Here is a 21745-nt window from a genome sequence, read left to right as displayed (position 1 = left end):
CCAGGTCTCTTTGTAAACACCTGGTAGTAAGTTTCTGGGTCTTAGCTTGGGTGTGTGCTCATAAGAAACTGACAAGCTGCTTCCCAACACTGGCCAGTTCCAGCTACCAGCTGTCCTTTCAACTTCAGCTCTCTGGGTGGGCATGAAGCTGCCCCTCACAGGAGCCCTGCGCTTCAAACGCTCAGGACCAATGGCGTCAGCATTTTCATGTGTCCATTACCATATACTTTCTGTCCACCTTGTCTATGGGCTGTCTTTTCCTTACTAAATGGTATGCATTCTGACGTACCTGTTTGGATACAAATACTATAGCATTCATTTCGAGGAGATCCCTAGAATGGACAGAAAGTAAAATGGGGGATGCAAGGGGCTGGGAGAGGACAAGATGGGAGTTAGTGTGTGCAGGGATGGAGTTTCTGCTTGGGAAGGTGTCAGCTCCTGGAGACGGATGCTGCAGAAGTGTGAGGGTACTTAGTGACTTCTCTCGAGATCCTTACTAGTGGTTAAAATGGCACATTTGGGGTTTTTTGTTTGTTTGTGTATCAGACATGGGGCTTGAACTCTGGGTTTGGGCTCTGTCCCTATGCTCTTCAGCTCAAGGTGAATGTTCTACCACTTGAGCCACAGAACCACTTCTGGTTTTCTGGTGGTTCATTGGAGATCAGAGTCTCATGGACTTTCCTGCCAGGGCTGGCTTTGAACTGTGATCCTCAGATCTCAGCCTCCTGAGTCTATGAGATCCTTTTTTTTTTTTTTTTTTTTGGTCAGTCGTGGGGCTTGAACTCTGGGCTTGGGCACTGTCCCTGCGCTCTTCAGCTCAATGTGAGCACTCTACCACTTGAGCCACAGCGCCACTTCCTCAGCCTCCTGAGTAACTAGGATTACAGGTGTGAGCCACTGATGCCTGGCTCACATTTGTTTTTTGTTTTGTTTTTGTGCTGGTCTTACAGAGCTTGAACTCAGAGTCTGGGTGCTGTCCCTAAGCTTCTTTTGCACAAGGTTAGCATTCTACCACTTGAGCCACAGTGCCGCTTCTAGCTTTTTTGATAGTTTATCAGAGGTAAGGGTTTCAAGAACTTTCCTGCCCAGGCTGTATTTAAACATATCTTAGCCTCCTAAGTAGCTAGGCACCCGGCTTGAGCTCCATTTTTAAATGGATAATAGAAAGGTACACACACCAAAGCAGAGAGACAAGCCAGAGGCTGAAAGTGATGAGCTGGCTGCTTTCTGTGGCACCTTCAGCCCCACCCATGTCTAAGGGCCTCACCCACATGGAATTAAAATAACAAATCAGCTGGCCTTAGGAAACCAGACAGGCAGGCTTAGGTTTGGGCTTAGAAAAATACAGAGGTGGAGTGAGCTGGAAACAGCCTGTTTATTTCATTAAGCAGTTAGAAAATGGTCTGGAAACTCTATTCAAAATTAAATTCTCAAAAGTCATGAGCATTTCATGTCATTAAAAGAAAAAAAAAAACAACCAAACCATCCTTATCATCTTACACTGCAATTTCATTTCTATATTCTCATACTTTAAGCACTAAGGCTGTGCCAATAAGCTTGAAAATATAAAAATACAATTGGGCATATCAGGTTTTGAAATTGTATTAGCAAAAAGTAGAAATTTTAAAACACCCAAAACACAGCAGAGAATAGAAGGAAGATACATACATACATACATACATACAAAAAAGAGCAGATGATAGCTTTCTAAGTTTAGTCTTACAAACATAAAAAACTCCTATACTGAGATCTCTGGAGTGAGGGCTGAGTCTGGGAACACTGAGAAATGCTTTCCTTCCCAAGGCCCCCAGGGACGAGGCCAGAAGACTCACCTCTCCTCTGTGGATCCCAGGCTTTCAATTTCATTAGCGACCTCTGCTATCTCGTCCTTCAGCCTCTGCAAAGGGACAGGGAGTCACCAGGAGGGGAGACGCACAGCAGTGTCACTTCCAAAGCCTTTGGTAACTCCTTCCACTCCAACGCCATAAAAAAAGAAATCCCAAACAAGGAACTAGGATAGCTCACTTACTCAACAAATACTCACTGGGCTCTAGGGCTATAGAAGCCCAAGGGCAACTCTTGGCCTTGGAATCCATGGGTTGGGAAAGAAGTTCTTAAATATGTTATTTTGTGTCAAAAACGTAGGTTCACTGACAGATGGCCACCTCAGCACAATCTTCTAGAACAAGTCTGCAGCTCCCCAAGCACTAGTGTGACTGGTACCAACACACAGGGACCCACATGCCTGGCGGCTGGGCCGGCAGAGGTGGAGCTGGGTTCACACTGACCCGTGGTTGACTACATGTTCTGTCCTTTCTCCTCCTGAACGAAGCCTCAGCACACCCACTGGCTCCCCTTCCATCAAGCCTGGTCGGGACAGAGGCAGGGTCGGCGGTCTGTTTTCTTGGCATCTACTACAGAACCTGGACAGACTAACAGACCACTCCCAGCCCACTCGGACTGAGTTGCCTCTTACTCCTGGGGTTCTCCTTCTTCCCACCGCTGATTTTTTACAAAGAATTCTAGAAGGATAACTTCAACTGTTTGAGGCTTAAACAATGCACTTTGTGGCTTCTACAGCTTGTTACCGACAAAGCCTGGCAGTTATAACAAGGAACTTGGAAAACAGTAGAAGTGCTTTCACCAACCACGGACCTCTAGGGACCAGAAACTAGCATCCGCTATTCAATGCTTACAACTTGCGAAGGTGTTTTCTTTTTCTTCCTATGACTGAGGAAGAAATCAAGGCTTTTGTAAAGTGTCTCAGTGCGTGTGGCAGAGCCAGGGCCTGCACGTGGACCTGAGTTCCGCTCCCCAGCCTCCCCCTCTCTGCAAAGCTGGGAAAAGGGGCAGCAAGACTCTGCCCTGGGGTCGTGCCAACACACGACTGTAGAGAAGTGGGAGACAAAGGCGATCACCATCCCTACACTGCACGTTAGGCCAGCGTGCCCAGGATGCTGTGTCCAGGATGCACACGGCACAGTGCATCCCTGCTGGTCCCTACCTGAATGTCGGCTAGCAGCTCCCGCTTCCTCCGTCGGATGTTCTCCAGTTCTTGCCGCTCCTCTGCGGTCAGGTCACTGGGAACTGCGAAAAGGAAAGACATGCATCTCACTCAAAATGATGAAAAATCCACAAACACACTGAAAAATGCCAGAGGCAAGTTTAAGAGACAATCGACTTCTAGGATTTCATTCTGACTCCAGTTCCTGGCAGGTTTAGCATGCAAGGAAGGTCTGCATGGCAGGAAGAGCAGTGTAAATCAGGCTGGCTATGGACCATGAAGTTGGGCATGGTGTGTAAACCAGGGGCCTGGCCATTCTTGCCCCTCCTGCAGGAGACCCCAGGATGCTGTCAGTCTGTCTGGGCCTCAGCTCCTCTATGGTCAAGAACGGAACTGCAAAGCTCTCTCTTCCCCTGAGTGGAAGCAGGAGGCCAGCTGCAAAGCAACATAAATGGCTTTGTGCTGCGTGGGGGAAGGGTGTGTGAAGAGTCCTGTGTTACACAGGGAGAGATCTAGAGAGCCATCCAGCAAACTGAAAATAACACTCAACTCTGGGACTATGGGACTTTCTCTTCCTGCTCCATACCTGTCTGCTCAGCACAGCCTGAGTGACACTGCTCCCATCCAGAGCAGGTATTTAGTTCCAGCGCTACAGTGCTCACTGTGTAGTACTTCTGCAGTCTTGGCCCACACACAGAGGTGCTGTGAGAGGCACCCCCAAAGTGAGCCTTTGGGTGTGCTTGCAAGCCAGGTGGCCACGTGGAGGAGCAAGCATCAGAACCAAGCCGTGACCCCCATCACTTTGGACAAGTCACTTATCTATGTAGGCCATGTTTTATCACTCATAAAGTGGACATTTCAGGGGCTGGGAAGGTGGCTCAGTGCTTGCCTTACATGCATGAGGCCCTGGGTTCAATTCCTCAACATCACATCAGCAGAAAAAGCAGGAAGTGGTGCTGTGGCTCAATTGGTAGAGCGCTCGCCTTGAGCTGAAGAGCTAAAGGACAGGACCCAGGCCCAGAGTTCAGGCCCCACAACCAACCAACCAAATGAATGAATGAATAAGTAAGGTGGACATTCCAGCACTCATGTCACAGGATCGAGTCAGGATAAAATAAACACAGCACAGAAATGTCCTTTACCCATAGGGGGAAGGCTCCACAACCTGTGACAGATGCCTGAGCCAGATAGCACTAAATCCCTTATGTGCTAAGTGTGTTCTCGTTCTCTCTCTTTCTCTCTCTGTCTCTCTCTCTCTGTCTCTCTCACACACACACACACAAACACACACAGAGCACTACTGCACCCTGTGGACACACATTTTTGCATTTGGAAGTATGGCAGCAAAACCAGCATGAGCTTCCTTTCTCTTTCTCTACAATATCACAGAAGAGTCAAAGATAGGTGGAATGGAGCAGAGGGCAAAGGATCATGACGCTCAGAACGGCACACTGAAGGTTTATAAACTTTTCATTTAATACTTGGGGCTGAACATGACTGGGGAACTGAAGCGGCAGACAAGGGGCACGCAGGACAGTATAAAGTGCCTTGGGCCCTGTCTGGGCTTAGTGAGTAATCAAGTGTTGGCGGCTATTACTGCATGGAAAACTGCATTTGTGCTGGCGTACATCTCTGCGGCACAGCACAGAGTTGGGATGGTGTCTCCCTTCAGGAACATGGCTGGACTCATACTCTATCTGGGCACAGGCATCCTTTGCCATGTTGGGATAGCAAGTCCTCCCCGGATATCCCCTGAAGATCACTTAGGACAACAGAAGGGAGAAGTAAAGAGATAGTAAAGCCTAGGGAAGCAGCTTCACAGGCACAGCCGTTTCCTTTTTACCCAGTGCTCCCACCCTTCTCTTCTCAACCAAGATCTACCCGAGGAATGCATGCTCTACCATGGCTTCATCTCAGCATACACATGCAAGGCACACCTCACCATGTGACAGCACTGAGCACTGTGGTTTGGAAAGGTTCCTCTGCCTCAGTTCTGCAGACCACCCAAACCCAGCTGCAACCTGGGGAAGTCAAGGGCAATTTACCTCCATGATTACTTCAAAGGGAAGCTAGCTAACTGCAAGTTAGCTCTAGCTGGAGAGAAAACCCCTTAAAAAAACATAGTACCAACCTGGGTGCTGGTGCCTCATGCTTGTAATTCTAGCTAATCAGGGGGCTGGGATCTGTGTATCTCCAATTAACCACCAAAAAGTCAGAAGTGGAGCTAAGGCTCAAGTGGTAGAGTAATGGCCTCGAGCAAAAAAGGTCACATAGCCTGTGCCAGTGGCTCACGCCTATAATCCTAGCTACTCAAAAGGAAAGATCTGAGGATCAGTTCAAGGCCAGCCTGGGTAGGAAAGTCTGAGAGACTCTTTATCTCCAATAAACCACTCAGAAAACCGGAAGTGGCACTGTGGCTCAAGTGGTAGAGCACTAGCCTTGAGCTGAAGAGCTGAGGGATGGCGCCCAGGCCCAGAGTTCAAGCCCCACTATAGAAAAAAAAAAAAAAAAAGCTCACAAATACATGCCCAGTCTGAGTTCAAGCCCTAGGAGATAGATATACACACACACACACACACACACACACATACACACACTTGTATGCACACAGGTACACACGCACACATACCTCAAAGTGGCACAGAGAAATATTCACATTTAAAAACTGGGCAGTGCAAGAGCAAAGGGCTTAAATCTCAAAGGGAGTTGGAAAAATGGTTCATCAGAGCACCCACAAAGGACCAAGCTGACAGGGCAATGACATAGGACCATGAAGATGGGAGGGTGGTGGCCTTCAGAATTCTAAATGGAAACGATCTCACCCTTAGGTTCTCCATCAAGGAGAAGGGCAAAAAGAAGCCATTTCAGACAGCAAGAAACCCAGGGCCTGTGCCCCTTTTTTCACCAGGATGAAACTATGGTAAGAGGGAGAGTACCAAATTGCTCATCTAAGACAGCCAGAGACACCAGACCAGACGAGAAATCCAAGGGCTGCACAAAGATCGTCACAATGAACAAACAAGAAAGACCAGACCAGACCACAAGAGAAACCCAAGGGCAGCACAAAGATTGTCACAATGAACAAACAAGAAAGCAGCTAGGAAATATTGGCAAAGTGAGTGAGAGTCAATTAGTATTCTCTTAACAAAATGAAAAGTATTTGGAAACAAGACGAACAAAGCAAAGGGAATCCTGGAGGGATGAGGCAGGGGCATGGAGCAGGCCTGCGAGGGACAGCTCCGAATGCAAACGCCTGTGGCATGTTTGGAGGCATTGTCATCACAGTGTTGTTTGCTGGGTGCTGTCAGAATCAACCTGGTTAAAGAGCAAAAACTGTCACCAAGGTTGACGATAACAGAAGGCTCTGGGAGGAAGCAGGGTCCCCACAGGGTCCCCATAGCTCCCTCTTACTAAGCAGGGCACAGACGGGCGGCGGAAGCCTGGCGAAGACAACGGAGTGGGAGGTGCAGGTACAAATGTGTACATGGAAGTTTCCAAGGAGAGACAAATTACCACACTGAGACAAACCACTGAACGTGAATGTGAAACAATGACATGAGCTGTGTCCTCATCCATTACAGAAGGAAATCAGGAGATACTTTGACAAAATCATCTGCCTCATGAAGCAGAAGATCTGGAACTAGAAAACGTTTGTTTTCTGGGCTGTTTTGGGAAGCAGAACAAGCCTGGGAATGAAATGATGGGGCATCTGAGCCTCTGAACACTTGTTATAAAATAAATACACACGCGGGGTGGGAAGGTGGCTCAGTGGTAGAGTGCTTGTCTTGCATGAATGAGGCCCTGGGTTTGATTCCTCAGTGCCACATAAACAGAAAAAGACGGAAGTGGTGCTGTGGCTCAAGTGGTAGAGCACTCGCTTTGAGTGGAAGAGCTGAGGGACAGTGCCCAGGCCCAGAGTTCAGGCCCCACAACCGACAAAATAAAATAAATAAATACACACGTCAGGCACTGTGGCAGCTTGAAGTGAAAAGACATCAACCCAGGCACGCTAGAAATACAGGTCTTGCTGTCCTTGAAGCCAGTGAGCAGGTAGAATAAACAAGACATTTACTCTCACTTATTTTGATCCAGTCTCCTGACAGTAAGCGTGCATACTTTCTCACGTTACTCTAATACTTAGTAAACTTCAGTCACAACACCGCTTCCCTCCTGCTTCAACAACTAATCTGAACTTAAAGGAAAAAAAGCCAAGTTCCTTCTGTAGTGGAATTTTTCTGAGATGAGGTAAAGCCTAACAAGTACTTCCCTTTGCATGCATAAATGTATCACTATAACATGAAATCTTGAATTTAAGCCTTCTTTTTATGCAAAACAAACAAAGGAGAAAATGTTCCGTTAAAGAACCAGCACTACTGCTGGGGTTGCTGTGGGCCTCTGGGCTCTCAGGTCCCATGCTAGTGTGTTAGAGATGGGAGGGGGGAGGTAAGCAGGCATTCTGGGGCCACACACCTGGAAAGCTCTCCATGCCGTGCCCTGCAGACCAGGAGGGTTAAACTGCACAAGAGTGCTAGCTAGCTGGGATAGGCCAGATGGCAGGCGACAAACAACTCCTCCCTCCCCCAACTCCACGTGCTGCAACCACGCTTCTGTGCCAGGGAGGAGGCTAAGCCCTTTTCTCTAAAAGAATGGCAGCAGGTTGTCTCTACATCACAACAGAGGAGGTCAAAGAGGAAGCCCCTCACCCAGTCCCAAGGTTAATCTGCAAAGTGTCTGGCTGGCTGGCAGGCAGGGCCATGGTTCAGCATGTGCAGCCTGGCCCCTACCATTCCCTCCCAAGGTTCTGATTTAATGAAGGGGATCAAAGTGACCAAACAACAAGCAGTTATTGTGCCAGGCGGTGAATAGAAATGCCACACAAGGGAAGCTTTCATTTGTTTATTTATTTAAATGTTGCTGCGCAGATTTTAACTGTCGGCAGAAACCCAGAGCATAGCCAGGCTCCAGCCAACGCATACAAAGGAGGACTGTCTTAAAGGGACGGTACTCCCTTTCTAAGCCAAGAGAGGAAAGATGAGCACCAGGAAGGCACTGGTCTAAAACCTGCAATCCCTGCTCACCGCAGCTGCCCAGCAGTACCAAATGAGATTCCACTGCAGGCACCATTCCCGTGACTGACAGCAGGAGGTGCTCAGTAGAGCTGGTAGCCTCTGCTCACGTGGGGGGGGGGGGGCGCTACCCTGAGCCCATCCAGGGGTGCTGCAAAAGCCCGGGGTCCCAGGCTTGCTTTGGGACCGAGAGCTTCCTTCTTGAGGTCATCCCTCTGCCTGGTTCGAGCATACACCACTTGCCTTATTTTTTCCATCATTGTATTAACCAGCATCTGATAGTCCCGCTCTCAGTTGCTACAATGGGTCCAGACTTGAACCAGCATAGCACAGGAATGTTTAGGAGAGAATTAAGCAGCGGGCCCACCACTGGGGCTGAGGAGTCCTCTGACAGCCTGCCGTCACAGAGCCCTCCAGAAACGCTTTTCTTTCCTTTCACAGACCTGGAGTTCCTTAAACACTCATACACATATACACACATACACACGTATATGCACCCTTAGAAACCCAAACTAAAGTTGCCTAAAACATAGGCAATGGTGGAGAAATAAAGCTCTAGCTTCTTACACCCTCCACAGAATACTGGTTCCATGCTGAGGGGACAAGAGGCTGTTCACAACTATATCCAAGAGGCAGATACAGGTAAGTATCAAAGAAGAAAGGTGTGTGTGTGTGGGGGGTCTCCTGCCTCCTAGGATGTACCACCCTAGGGCCTGAGTGAGGAACCCCAAGGCCGGCAGTCCCCTCCATTGGCCTCTGCATACCCACTCCTATGTACCCTGCCAGCATGACCCCAACAGCAGAAGCCTGGACCTGAGTCACCTCATCTCCTGAAATTTCCTTGATCTGCCATTTGGAAAACTTTGAAGTGCTGGAAAGAACTGGGGCTTTGAAGCCAGACCACTGCTCAATAGCTCCTCCTCCCTGTGAGCCTGTCTGGCCCATCTGTAAATGAAACCACTTCTGTTCACTGCTGGTGCAGGTGTGATGGCCAAATGCAAGCCAAGGAAAAACACGGAGCTGGCACAAGAAGAGACTCAGCAAGAGACAGTCTCTTTGGTCAGCAATCAACTTTGCCCTCCTCTCACTGCTCCCCGCTAGGCCCCTGCTGCTCACACGACCTACTTTTACGGCTGCCTCACCACTGGACAGCAGCCCTGTCCCCTCCTGCAGGAGTGGCAGGGCCAGGCAATGTCTATAAGCACATGGGCAGTTTCAGCAGTGTGTGGTGATTAGGGCTACACCAACCTATGGGACTGGCTGGGTGCTGCCAAGCTACCTGTGCACAACTGACTGACCGGCTGAGCAACCTCTGCAGGCCTCTCAGTGAACAGGAGGATAACAGGCCGCTTCCTTGAAGGCACGGCCTTTGTGTGGCTTTTACATACACCAACAACTATGAGCAATGTGACAAGACATCTGGTGACCCAGAAACTAGAGAATAAAGGGCCAGTGCCACAAGGCCCCCTGGGAACAGCAGGTGAGAGACACCTTGAAGGGATGACCAAGTTCTCAGGGGCCACTGTTCTTTTTCCCTCATGGAGAACAGTGGTTTCCAACTTCCCATGCTGGCATTGCAAATGCTCTGGGTCACAGCTTTAAGATGGGGAAGGAAGCAACCCAAACTCCCAGCACTGCCAGTTAAAAGGCAACACAAGAGAGAGGTGAACCACAAAGCAGTGACAGTTCAGGATTTTGTGGAAAGCCTCACTTAGAGTCCTCAAGATGGGAGGATGAGGAGATGGGGACCCAGGACAGCGTGATAAAAGCCACGGCTCACTGCGGGCAGGTGCTGGCATAGAGTCCGCAGCACACCTCTGTCAGCTGCGGAGCACTGCTTGTGCTTCCTTCCTACTGTGTTAAAACCTTAGCGACTCTTTCAAAGTCTAACACCACATCATCCGGTCCTTGAAAAAGGAAGGAGGAGGACGTGGGGTTGCACACCGGTCCTCCAGAGGCTGGGACAGAAGGCCCTGGTAATGTAACAGGCTCAAGGCCAGCCTAAGCTATGTAGTGAGACCTTGTCTCAAAAAAGAAAGAAACGGGAGAAAGAGAGGAGGGAGGAAATTCTGACATGCTACAGCCTGGGTGAACTTCAGTGGAAAAGCCTGTTACAAAATGACAAATGCTACATGTAGAAGTCTGTTTTGGCCCAGTTGTGTTCACAGAGTAGTTATACTCACTGAGACAGAATGAAGAGTTGCAAGGAACTGAAGTGGTAAGAGAGCTGTTTGATGAGGGGCAGAGTTGTAGGGTTAAACGATTCTGGGGGTGGATGCACAACCCTGTAAATGTATTTGGCAGGGAACTGAACACTTACAAGAGTCAGGATGAAGCTAGGTGCCAGTGGTTTAAGCCTGTAATCTCAGCTACTCAACAGGCTGAGATCTGAGAATTGCTTTTCAAAGCCAGCCCAGGCAGGAAAGTCCATGAGACTCTTATCTCCAATAAACTCCTAAAATAATTTTAAAAAGCCGTAAGTGGAGATGTGGCTCAAGTGGTAGAGTGCTAGCCTCGAGTAAAAGGAGCAAAAAGAGACAGCACCTAGGCCCTGAGTTCAAACCCCAGGACTGGCGCACACAAAAAAAAGTCAGGATAGCCTATTTTATGTTATATGGATATTACCACAGCTAAAAATAGGCAACAATTTATTTTTTTTATAAATGATCCCTTTTATTGTAAGTAATGTGTGACAATAGGCAACAATTTAATAGCAATATTTGAACTTCAAAATCCTGCTCATTATAACCTTTTCTAAGAAACTATGATGATGACTTTTATGAAGAGCACTGTCTCACCACCAACTTGTAGCCTAAGAGGGTTTTTTTTTGTTTTGTTTTTAAAAAAGGATTTACAAATGCAACAAGAACCAAAAAGAGTTAACTTATGCAGCTAACATAAATGATATTCAACATGAAGAGGTGCCTTCCAGCCCATTGTCAGCACAGATAGACAATTCTCACTTAAAGTCTTTCTAGGCAATACCGACCCGGTCTCCAGCATAGAAGTGTGTCTAGTAGATAATTTACTATGACATTCTGCACTTTTAAGGAAGACAGTTCCGAGACCCATCCGCTAACAATGCCCAGTTAGGAGGGAGTGAGAGACCAGGTACCAATTCAGGGTCACAGTGACCTCCATGACCTTGGGTAAAACATGATCTCTGCCCTTTCCAGTTTCTTCCCATAGAACAGGAAGCTACCATCCCAGCCCTTCTTAAGGAAAGAATACATATTTTTAAGTTCCTTCAAGCCCTACAACCAACAAAAAAAAAAAAGAAAGTATTTTTAAAGTTCCATAAATGGTTTATAAAAGGAATGTATTTTTTCTAGAGAAGAGAATAACATAATTTATCTAATAAATCCTAGAACTCAAGATTGAATTTACATGTTTGATTTAATCATCTAATCCAGGAGAAATGAGGTCAAATTTCAAGGTAGTAATGAACTAAGTCATTGAATTTTTTCCTAAAAGTGTGACTTATGAAAACAACATTTATCGTCTGTTTTTAGTTAACCATTAAAAGCCAGGAGATAGTCTAGATTTCCCCCCTTTCCTGACAGCTTGCAGGAACATGGGTCCCCAGCATCTCTCTAATACTAGACTTCAAGCCTGCGGGGGGGGGGTGGTCCACGACTGGGCAAAGTGTTGGGATAAGCTGGGCAGGGAGGGGGGATTTCCTGTACCAGCCTGAGGAGACAGCATTTGGTCCTTAGCTCTTTGGGTACCTGGTTGCTCCCCCTGCTCCCTCCTCTGGGGAGAGGCTCTGTGTCTGGGTGAAGCACTGTCCAGTACCTGCCAGCTCCTCAGTCACACGGCGCAGCTGAGCTACCGCCATTCTGCATCCCAAACAGAGGTCATTTCTCTCTCTCTCTCTCTCCCCCCCCATCCTAAAATCTGTTTGTGTGTTGGCCCTTTATACAACCCTGGATTTTCTATACATTTAAACGATACCTTTGTCTCACAACTGGGTGGATTTCTAGGACCAAATCAGGTGGACAACTCCACTCCTATCTGTGCGCTCGCGCCCAGAACAGGCTCCACAGCACTCAATGGGTGAACAGAAACCCTGGGCGATGGGCAGGCCTGGAGGGGAGAGACACCCTGAGTTTGTTCTTCTGCTTCCTATCCACCCTATTTCTAACCTCACCAAATCTGGGCCCCAGGAATCGGTTGCTGACTTGTTCTTAACTCTCAGGCCAAGGAGAAACTGCATGGAATGCTTGGGCATCTGTCAAAAGCACTGTGGAAAATCCCTAGGAGGGGAGGACGGAGGATGGAGCCCAAGGACAGACAAGCAGTCGGCTGCACACGTCAGCTCTGGCTGCGTGCAGCGGTAGGGAGAGGCCACAGCAACACCTAACATGGGAGCAGCAGACCCACTCCATGTGCCATCCACGCTTACCAGCGGTGAGTCCCCTGTCCTGCAGCCCCAGTGTCCTGGCCAGCCCTGGGCAGCAACATCAAAGCCTCTGCCGCTCGCAGCTCTCCACCTCAGAGGCCATGGTGGCTCTGTACAGCGATCCCACAGGCCTAGGTTCCCCGGAGCTCTCCCAGCCCTGGGTGCAGGGAAAGCTGGAGCAAGGACAGCACGTGTGTGCCAGCACACAAGGGCAGGGGAGGAGGGTCCAGAGGAGACAAAAGCCGAGTGGCCAAGCCACGCAGTCAGGCAGTCAGGCAGTCAGGCAGTCAGGCAGGCAGGCAGGCAGGCAGGCAGGCAGGCAGGCAGGCAGGCTGGCGTGCGTGCGCGGGGGTGAGCAGAGCCTGGTGGCAGGCTGGCGCAGGCCTGGGATGGGAGCTGGAGCTGCAGCCTTGCTGACACTCAGTGTGCGCCGGGGTGCTCCTCCAGGCTCATTTCCATGAATGCAATCACACAGCCAGGCCCCTCCTACTACCCTCTTCCCGGCCTCCTGGGGGAGGGGAGGCACCGCCAGCCTTTGCTCATAGGCTGCGCTAGCTTTCTTCTCCCCTGCCCAAGCAAAGCCTGAGCTGCTCTCAGGGAGGATGTTAACCCTTCCTTAAGACGCCGTCACTGACAGGGACATATACGAGGACAGCTATTGGCAAGCAGGCAGAACAGCACCGACCAGACTATCCCCTTGCGGTTCTCCATGGGCCCAAGCCCTCTGCTCCACTTGGGTCCTTCGGCCCTTTATCTACAGGGTAGTGGTGCGTGCTGGCAACTATGCCCCTCCTTCAACAGAGGGCCAGCGCTCAGTGCTAGGCACCCCAGGTTAGAAACTCTGGCAAGTTGATCTTGATATGGCGATGTAAGATGGCTAGTGACAAGAAAGAGGGTGATGCAGTAGCTCCTGGACTTCAGAGGGTTTGAGAGTCAGCAAGGGTACCTGTCAAACACATGGACTGGAGCCCCCAGCTCCAAGACACACAATCCATAGGCCCAGCCCAAGATAAAGGGGATGCTGGTGACTGCACACACACAGAGGTGCTATCTGAGACTAAGAAAGGAAGAGACACCAAACAGCAAGGAGAGGAAACAAAGAACAAACAGTGAGCTTCACTAAGGGTCTTCTATCAGGAAGGCCACTTGGGGGGGGGGGGGGATTCCTTCATACTATAGGATGCCTAGTTGCACATGTGGCCCAATGACTAGAACCAGCAGCACCTCTCCAGGTGTGACTATTGCAAAGGCTTCTAGACATTGCTGAATGTCCCCTGAGGCCAATCCTGCTTTGGTTACAAATTGCTACTCAGTAAGGGCAACCTAATCCTAAAGGATCTCCTGCCTTCCATGATCTCTCTGGGGCTCAGCTCAGCTCAGCTGGAGAATGTGGACAGATGCTCTATCACCATGGTAGTGTCAACAGACCTGACCTATATACTCTCTGGTCTGCATTCCAATTTTTTTTTTTTGGGTGCTGGTCCTGGGGCTTGAACTCAGGGACTGGGTGCTGTCCCTGAGCTTTTGTGCTCAAGGATAGCACTCTACCACTTGAGCTACAACTCTACTTCTGGCTTTTTGGTGGTTAACTGGAGATAAGAATCTCATGAACTTTTCTACCCCAGCTGGCTCTGAACTGAAATCTTCAGACCTCAGCTTCCTGAGTAGTTAGGATTACAGACGTGAGCCACTGGCGTCCAACCCAATCCATGCTTTTTAGGAGGCAGCCCTAACATGAATAATTTAGTGTCTAAACAGTAGCACTTGCTTAAAAAATACTTCTAAGTCTATAAAAAAAACAAACTACTTATGGATTTTTTTTGCCATAAAGCTACAAAAGACTTCAAGTTTTCAATAGAAATGTGGGCTCAGAGTTCTACCTGCACACATCAAGGAGCCCCTGACTTTTCCTCCCCTCCCGCTCCCCTTTGTCAGTCATGGCGCTTGAACTCTGGGCCTGGGCGCTGTCCCTCAGCTCTTCAGCTCAAGGCTAGTGCTCTACCACTTGAGCCCTACAGCGCCACTTCTGTTTTTTTCTGCTTCTGTGGTGCTGAGGAATCGAACCCAGGGCCTCATGAATGCAAGGCAAGCGCTCTACCACTGAGCCACCTTCCCAGCCCCGTTCTTCCCTCTCTCTAGAGAGCAATACCACATCTCCTCGCACCAAGGCAGAACATAGTCTCTCCTTTCCCGTGTGGAGGCTAGCTCTCACAAAGGGCCAGCATTTTCCTTCACATTCCTTCGCGCCTCTGCCTGCTGAGCTCACATGGATAACTATCACCCAAAGAGCATCTCTATTCACACCACCTTGTCAGGATTTGTTTCTACCAAGCCTGACCATCTGGTTACATACCACTCTGCTCCCCAGGGATCACATATGTACATGAAATTAAGTTCTTGCATTTCAGTGACATCTTATACTATGAATCTTCTCGTAGCACTTCACACAGTCCCAGGGTCTATCTGGCTAATACTGGGTTTGAAATCAGTGCCTGGACTTGTGTGCTGCCTATGCCTTTCACTCTGTCACCTGAGCCACATCTTCTTTTTTTTTTTTTTTTGCTGGTTAACTAGGGATACAGTCTTCTAGGCTTTCCTGCCCAGACTGGCTTCAAACTGCAATCCTCCAGGACTCATCTTCCTCAGTGTCCAGTATTACGGGTGCAAGCCACCAGTGCTTGGCCATATGTCCCTTCTTTTGAGTTGACGTCACTAACTTTTATACCAAAACAAACACAACACACTCCAGAGGCTGGAAGGCCCTAGCAGTAAACATCAGCTTATCCCTTCCTACTCACAATTCAGCCATAATAAGTGAAGCTTGCCCTATGCTCTAGTATAGATCTACACAGAATAGGTCCACAGCCAGGGTTTACTCACAGCACATGAACCTGGGCAGTGAACTTAGGCAAAAGCCTGCCTGGCCTAATTATCGGCACTAACGGTATGATACAAGGGAGCAAGAGACAAGGTAGAGGAAACAGCTGCTAGCAGAAGGTTTGCAATGTGGCCCTCCTTCATTTCTAAAGGAGAGAGATGCCAAAATAAATTACTGCACAATTAAGTGTATGAAATGACCATGTTTACAAAAAAAATCAAAGAAAAACTCTTCCCAGAACACAAATTCCAACACAGAACATCAAAGCTAAACATTACTTTCTCAGACTTAAAAGTTCAACCATTTTCTAAAGAAGTTAACCAAAAATTTATGGGGCTGGGAAGGTGGCTCAGTGGTAGAGCGCTTGCCTTGCATGCATGAGGTCCTGGGTTCGATTCCTCAGCACCACATAAGCAAAAAGAAAAAAGCCGGACGTGGCACTGTGGCTCACGTGGTACAGCGCTAGCCTTGAGCTGAAGAGCTGAGGGACAGCGCCCAGGCCCAGAGTTCAGACCCCATGATCGGATCAAAAAAAAAAAGAAGTTAGCCGCACATATAAAGGAGGTACCCGGAAAGTCACAAGCCTGACCATCCATGGTTTCGTCTTGAGGAAATGTCACTGTTCCACTTGTAAGAAGAAGGCTCAGCCAACTCCTAAGTGCCACAAGGTGACACGCATCAGGGGACAGAGATGAGCATGGCCCACATTAGTTTACTGAGAATGGCGCTCAGCCTCAGGGTACACCAGGAAGGAGAGGGCATCCAGGCTGGGAGACAGCAGAGGTGAAGGGCAGGTCACGTGGGCAGTCTGGCAGACAAGTTGGAGTTGGGCTGGTGCCTTTGAATTTGACACCAACTGTTGGCTGTGTAGCTGCTGAGCTGGGGTGAGACAGAAAGAACTCTAGGAGAACAGACAGCAGCAGGAGGCATCCAGAGAGAAAAGGGCCAGGATGCAAAGGTGCAGGGTGCAGGACCAGGGTGCAGGGATTTGCCACATGTGATCAAAACTTCTGAGGTGTTAATGAAGAAAAAGTGTTTCGTCCCCTTCTAGGGCTTCGGCTTCTACCACATCCTTCCCGAACACTAACGCCCACTCTCACCTTCTCAACATTCTCTGAACAAGGCTGGCTGGAACAGGTGGTGGCCTGTGACACTTGTGCAAGTGGATGTGTACTGGTCACCTAATTTCTTCAGTACTTCTGAGGAGGAAGGTGGACAGGCAGGGATAACTTTCTCCTTGTCCACAGTCGCACGAAGCCCACAGGGCTGTCTCTATGCAGGAGGTGTGAGGCACTGGGTTCACTTAACTGGGCCAAGGCCCCAGCACGGATTACAGAGTTTGGGGCCAGCTGAGATTCTCCGTCTCCCTTCACTGAGGTATTGGCATTCTGCTCTCTTCCTTCTACTTAAAATTATTTCGTGGTAAATGTAGAGGCATAACAGAGTTTTTGTTTTTAATAAAACAACCAATTGGCCCAAGAAGGGCCTGAAGGTCTCAAGAGGGAAGCTGTCCGCATCCTTACCCCAAAGCAGAAGCAACCAGCACCCAGAGCAGGACATCAACCATTAGCATGGCTGCCATGGGCCTAGGTACAGTGTTCAAATTTGAGAGAGAAGGAGATTCTGGAGGCACTGAGTGGAGTCCCAGCCCGACACCTGGGTGGGCTTAGGCCGCTGGCCCACTACAGCCACAGCCACTCAACAGCAACCCAGTGCTAGAACAAGTATGAAGTCTTAGCCTCCTGCAGGTGGCACTCAGGGTGCTATCCCAAGTGCCAGTGTGACGCTGCTCTTGAGCTGTCCTATTTCCTGTCCTATGCAGATGGGACACCATTGAGCAAGAGCCCTATTATATTGGGGAGGCCCAAAAGGACCAATGAGGAAGAGGTAGAGGGCGGCAAAGCCTTGTGCCTTTGTGATCCAACGTATGATTGCAAAAGACCAGCTGCAGTCAGGCATTTCTGGATCCTAACATCCTAGAGCCCTAGATATTAAGGAGGCTAAGATCTGATTATTGTGGTCCAAAGTTAGCCCCGGCAGACAAATCTGAGAGACTCTTATCTCCAATTAACTATTAAAAATGCCAGACTGGAAGCATGGCTCAAGTGGTAGTGTACTAGCTATGAGTAGAAGAAGTGTGGGCCCTGAGTTCAAGTCTCACTATAAGCATACCCACGCATGCATGCACATGTGCACGTACACACATACACACATGCAGATTACAGGAAGAAACCCAAGTGTACAAACATGAACACATGATCAGATTCACTAAATATTCAAGTGTGCAAAATGAAGCATGGACAGCATATGATTTCCTGTGAGTCTAGCAGAAATCAAATGTCTGGTCACACAAGCATTGTTGAGTGCCAAGTGCGGGTGCCCTGGCCGTCCCTGAACTCCACAATGCAGACATGAAAAGGCCCCCATTTGTGGAGGTGTGGACATGGCACCACCTCACACTCACGATATAGACACGGGTAAGCCCCAGTTCCCCAGTGTTGTGGACACAAGAGGTCCACTCCATGCCCCAGTTAGACAGACACAGCTCCCTTCCCCACACTCCAGCGGGGTGGACACAGGAGACCTCCTGTACACCTCAGTGATGTGGTCATGCTTTCGACAAGGAAATCTCAACTGAGTGGAAGACAGACATGAGAAGAGGGTATATTCAGTGATGTTACTTCGGGAGAATTGTCAGAGTCCACAGTCCACAGGGAAAATGAAATGGAGCTTTTCAGAAAGCCTAGCCCTATCATCCTGACACAGTCGGCAGCAAACTGCATGCAAGTTCTGCCAGCCCCAGCAACATACACATCCCAACAAACCTTTCTGAGCTACAGCAGAGTGGCCTAAAAACTGGAGCGGCCTGCTCCCAGGCCACCGCTCCCTGACCCCACCTGAGCCTGCAGTTTGAGTTTGTCCTCACCTCAGCTGACTACTCTTCAGGCCAAAGGAGGGCTCTCCACACCCAGACCTCAGCCTATAAAACAGGACACCACCTGCTTTTCTTTCCACCTGTATCTCCCTCTTAGGAAATCCTACCTGCTGCCTCCCATCAGCCTCTGGGTCCAAGGGAACTGGGGGACCTGACCACCTGATGTGCTTTTATGTTCTATAATGAAAGAACAAACTTGAAAGGCAATGGACAAAGGTCAACTGTTTTCACAGGCACAAATCGATGCCCTGTTTCTGTTTGCTGCTTTTTTTTGGGGGGGGGGAAGCGGGTCATGGGGCTTGAACTCTGGGCCTGGGCGCTGTCCCTCAGCTCTTCAACTCAAGGCTAGCACTCTACCACTTGAGCCACAGTACCACTTCCGGTTTTCTGGTGGTTTACTAGAGATAGGAGTCTCAGGACTTTCCTGCCTGGGCTGGCTTTGAACCATGATCCTCAGATCTCAGCCTCCTGAGTAGCTAGGATTACAAGTGTGAGCCAGTGGCACCCAGCTGTTTGGTTCTTCTTCATGGAGAAGAAAGGCATCTCCAGTCCTCCATATAGCATCATACATATTGGCTGCTGATAAGCTCAATGGGGAAGCCTATAAAATTCAAACCAGAGCGAGGCCCCTCAAAACTGTCACAGCAGATGGCGATACAGGTTTCTTGCTCTGATATGTGCTTTGTACAAAGCCAGCCATGTTCCTGCTTAAAAATAAAATGCAACCACTTTTGATCCTCCAAATGCAAACCCAATCCATAAGGAAGGAAGGAGAAATATCTGTAGGATGTTCACTATACCTGTAGCACCTTAGGTCTTCCTGATAGACCCAAGACAAGCAGCTTGTCTGAAACCACATTCAGGGCCACCAGGAACTGAGAGAGAATTGTGCAATGGGCTAAGTGAGCATTTTAAATGCAACTGGAAGCCCAATGTCATATTGGAGGGACATATTTTCCTAAAATAGCATTATTTCCCAGAGCTGGGGAATCTTTCTTCTGCCAAGGATCATTTGGATATCTATCTGTATTAATTATAGGCTGTACAAAATTATCAGTACAGGCAGCTGAGCTGAGGGCCATGGTAATATGGTCCGAGGGCCCCAGGGTCCCTACTCCCCTGCCACCCACGCAGCATTAGCACATGGCTCCAAGTGTTTGTCCACATCCATTTTTCCAACCCTGACACTAAAGCTCAGCTATGGACTGCAGAGTTCCTACAATGCTCCTAGATAAAGCCCATGCCTGCTTGAGTGTCGGTAATCACCAAAGTGGTTCTCACTGCTGGTTCCCGGCTGGGCCTCAGATCTTTATTCCTCCTGCAATCTACACTCAGCCAACATTTCCTCAGCATCTGCCACAGGCTCTGCCTGTGTTTGGAGCTGAGAATTAAATAGCCACAGTCTCTGCCCAGAAAGCAAGCAGAGGTACAGAAGCCTGAGGGCAGTGGCCATGCATATCAAGAAGCAGAAAACACTAGGACACAAGGAGAGGCTGCAGAGGGTCCGTCAGAGTCTGAGCTGGGACTCCAAGCACAACTGGATTTCCAAATGGAGAAGCAGTGGGATGGCAAATGCCAAGCAACGCATACAAACTGGGGACAGTGGTTACAAGTGGGTCAAGGCACAGGGAACAGCGGACCAGCTGGATGGGAAAGAGATTAGCTCTGAGAGTAAAATGCCTTGGGGCCCACACCAGAGAGTGTGGATTTGGTCCTGAAGGGAGGGTTCCTGAAGGGAGGCTAAACATTACAAAGATTAACTAACAATCCAACGAATGACAGTTAACTCATGGCTCAACCACACTGGTTCATTCCCACTGACGCAAACACACATGCAGACAGGGCTGGAGTGAACGAACAGTGCCAGTGCCAGGTAAGCATGGAGGCAGGAGGCAGCCCGGGGAGCGCTGACTTCTCTAGGACATTTTCATCAACCCTCACCCTCTGTAGGTTGTGCTCTGGGGCGGGGATCTGGTGGAAGCCTCCGTGAGCAGTATGATACCCATGCTTGTTTTCTCTTCTCCTCAGGCTCTTGGGGCTCTGCTGGGGAACACTCCACTTGTTCCCTCTCTCCCTCCCTTCCTTCCTTTTCATTTTTTTTTAGTTGGTCATGGGGCCTGAACTCTGGGCCTGGGCGCTGTCCCTCAGCTCTTCAGTTCAAGGCTAGCGCTCTACCGCTTGAGCCACACCACCACTTCCGTTTTTTTCTGTTTATGTGGTGCTGAGGAATCGAACCCAGGGCCTCATGCATGCGAGGCAAGCGCTCTACCACTCAACCGCCTTCCCAGCCCCAGAGGAGCCAATCTTCATGTCTTATTGCTGTCTTGTCTTCAGCTCTATGCGCTACCATGTGCGGCAGGCGCGCAGAGGCAGGGGCCCGGGCAGGAGCCTTGAGACGGCTTTAGTAGTCGCAGGCTGTCTTCTCCTGACTCACAGGGCTACTGTTCTCACTGGGGGTGTGGGGTGGTGCGGAATCCTACCCTCAGTCTTCACCTCACACCGAAAGGGATGACCTGTCTTCTCCCTCGGCTATTCTTCCTTCAGAAAGTGAGCGGTACTCATCCCAAATCTCTCTGGTGCTTTCAACCCAATGTCTTTATTTTTTAGCTCAGGATCACTCTGGATGTGAGGAGGTTTCAGAGCTCTGACTAGATGCCCCCAGATACAGGAAGAAAGGTGATTACCAAGCAGGAGGTGTTCCACTACCAAGTAACATCTGGGAAGGCAAAGGAGGGAGGAGACCTTGGTTTACACACACATAGAATCTCCTCATTCTTTGGTCTCTACCCCTCAAACACAGACAGACAGACACACACACACACACACACACACACACACACACACAAAATGAAAGTCATCTCCTCACTCAGGCTCTGCAGTCTTTTCCTTTAAAGGAGCAAGGTAAAACCAGTCTCGGTTGGCCCTTACTATTCCCAAATGGGCTGTTCTCTCAAGAGTTCACAAGTGGATCAAGACACCCTTGGCCTCCACTCTAAACATCCCAGTTTGTCCTCTTCTGGCCTGGGGTGGGACTCACCATCCTTCTCTTCGTTCAGGACCATCTTGCTGCCTTCCAGGGGGCAGGAAAGGCCTGCTGTGCTGTGCCCGAGGAAGGAGAGCTTAGCTAACTAGGACAACTCAGACAGCCAGCACTACTTCCTGAATGGCCAACCACACCCTGGCCAATCAGCCTGCAGTCCTGAGAAGCGTCACCCTCACTGGCAGTCCCCGCCACCACCCAGTTCCTGAAGTCAAGCTCAAGCACCGTCCAGCATGCCAACAGCCTCCTCCAAGGAGCCGCCCACAGGGAGTCAAAGGAGCTCCAGGTGGCTCTGACCCCCTCACACTCACCCAAGCAACCCTGAGGCTGCTGGGATTTCCCTCTCTGCCTCTGCTTAGAACAGAAGCACTTAAGACCCCTGGTCCACTCACACTGAGGAAACAGAACACTTCCCAAGAG

At 49.4% G+C, this 21745-nt stretch overlaps 1 protein-coding gene across 1 annotated transcript in view; it reads right to left on the bottom strand.

Moving 5' to 3' along the window:
• The window catches only part of Cyth1 (cytohesin 1), a 42983-nt gene extending 21589 nt beyond the window's left edge, over positions 1–21394 (bottom strand). Inside the window, exons 1-3 of the mRNA XM_013038005.1 lie at positions 21323–21394; positions 3005–3087; positions 1833–1897 (exon numbers count right to left, since the gene is read on the bottom strand). Coding sequence (XP_012893459.1) covers positions 1833–1897; positions 3005–3087; positions 21323–21347 — 173 coding nt within the window. The 5' untranslated portion in view covers positions 21348–21394. The remainder of the gene's footprint in view (positions 1–1832; positions 1898–3004; positions 3088–21322) is intronic.
• Positions 21395–21745: the final 351 nt, after the last annotated feature.

This window comes from Dipodomys ordii, unplaced genomic scaffold (assembly GCF_000151885.1).
Source record: "Dipodomys ordii isolate 6190 unplaced genomic scaffold, Dord_2.0 Scaffold7, whole genome shotgun sequence".
In the NCBI taxonomy this organism is placed as follows: domain Eukaryota; kingdom Metazoa; phylum Chordata; class Mammalia; order Rodentia; family Heteromyidae; genus Dipodomys; species Dipodomys ordii.
The sequence above is the reverse complement of the archived record's forward strand: the minus strand, read 5'-3'. Positions and strand labels throughout refer to the sequence as shown.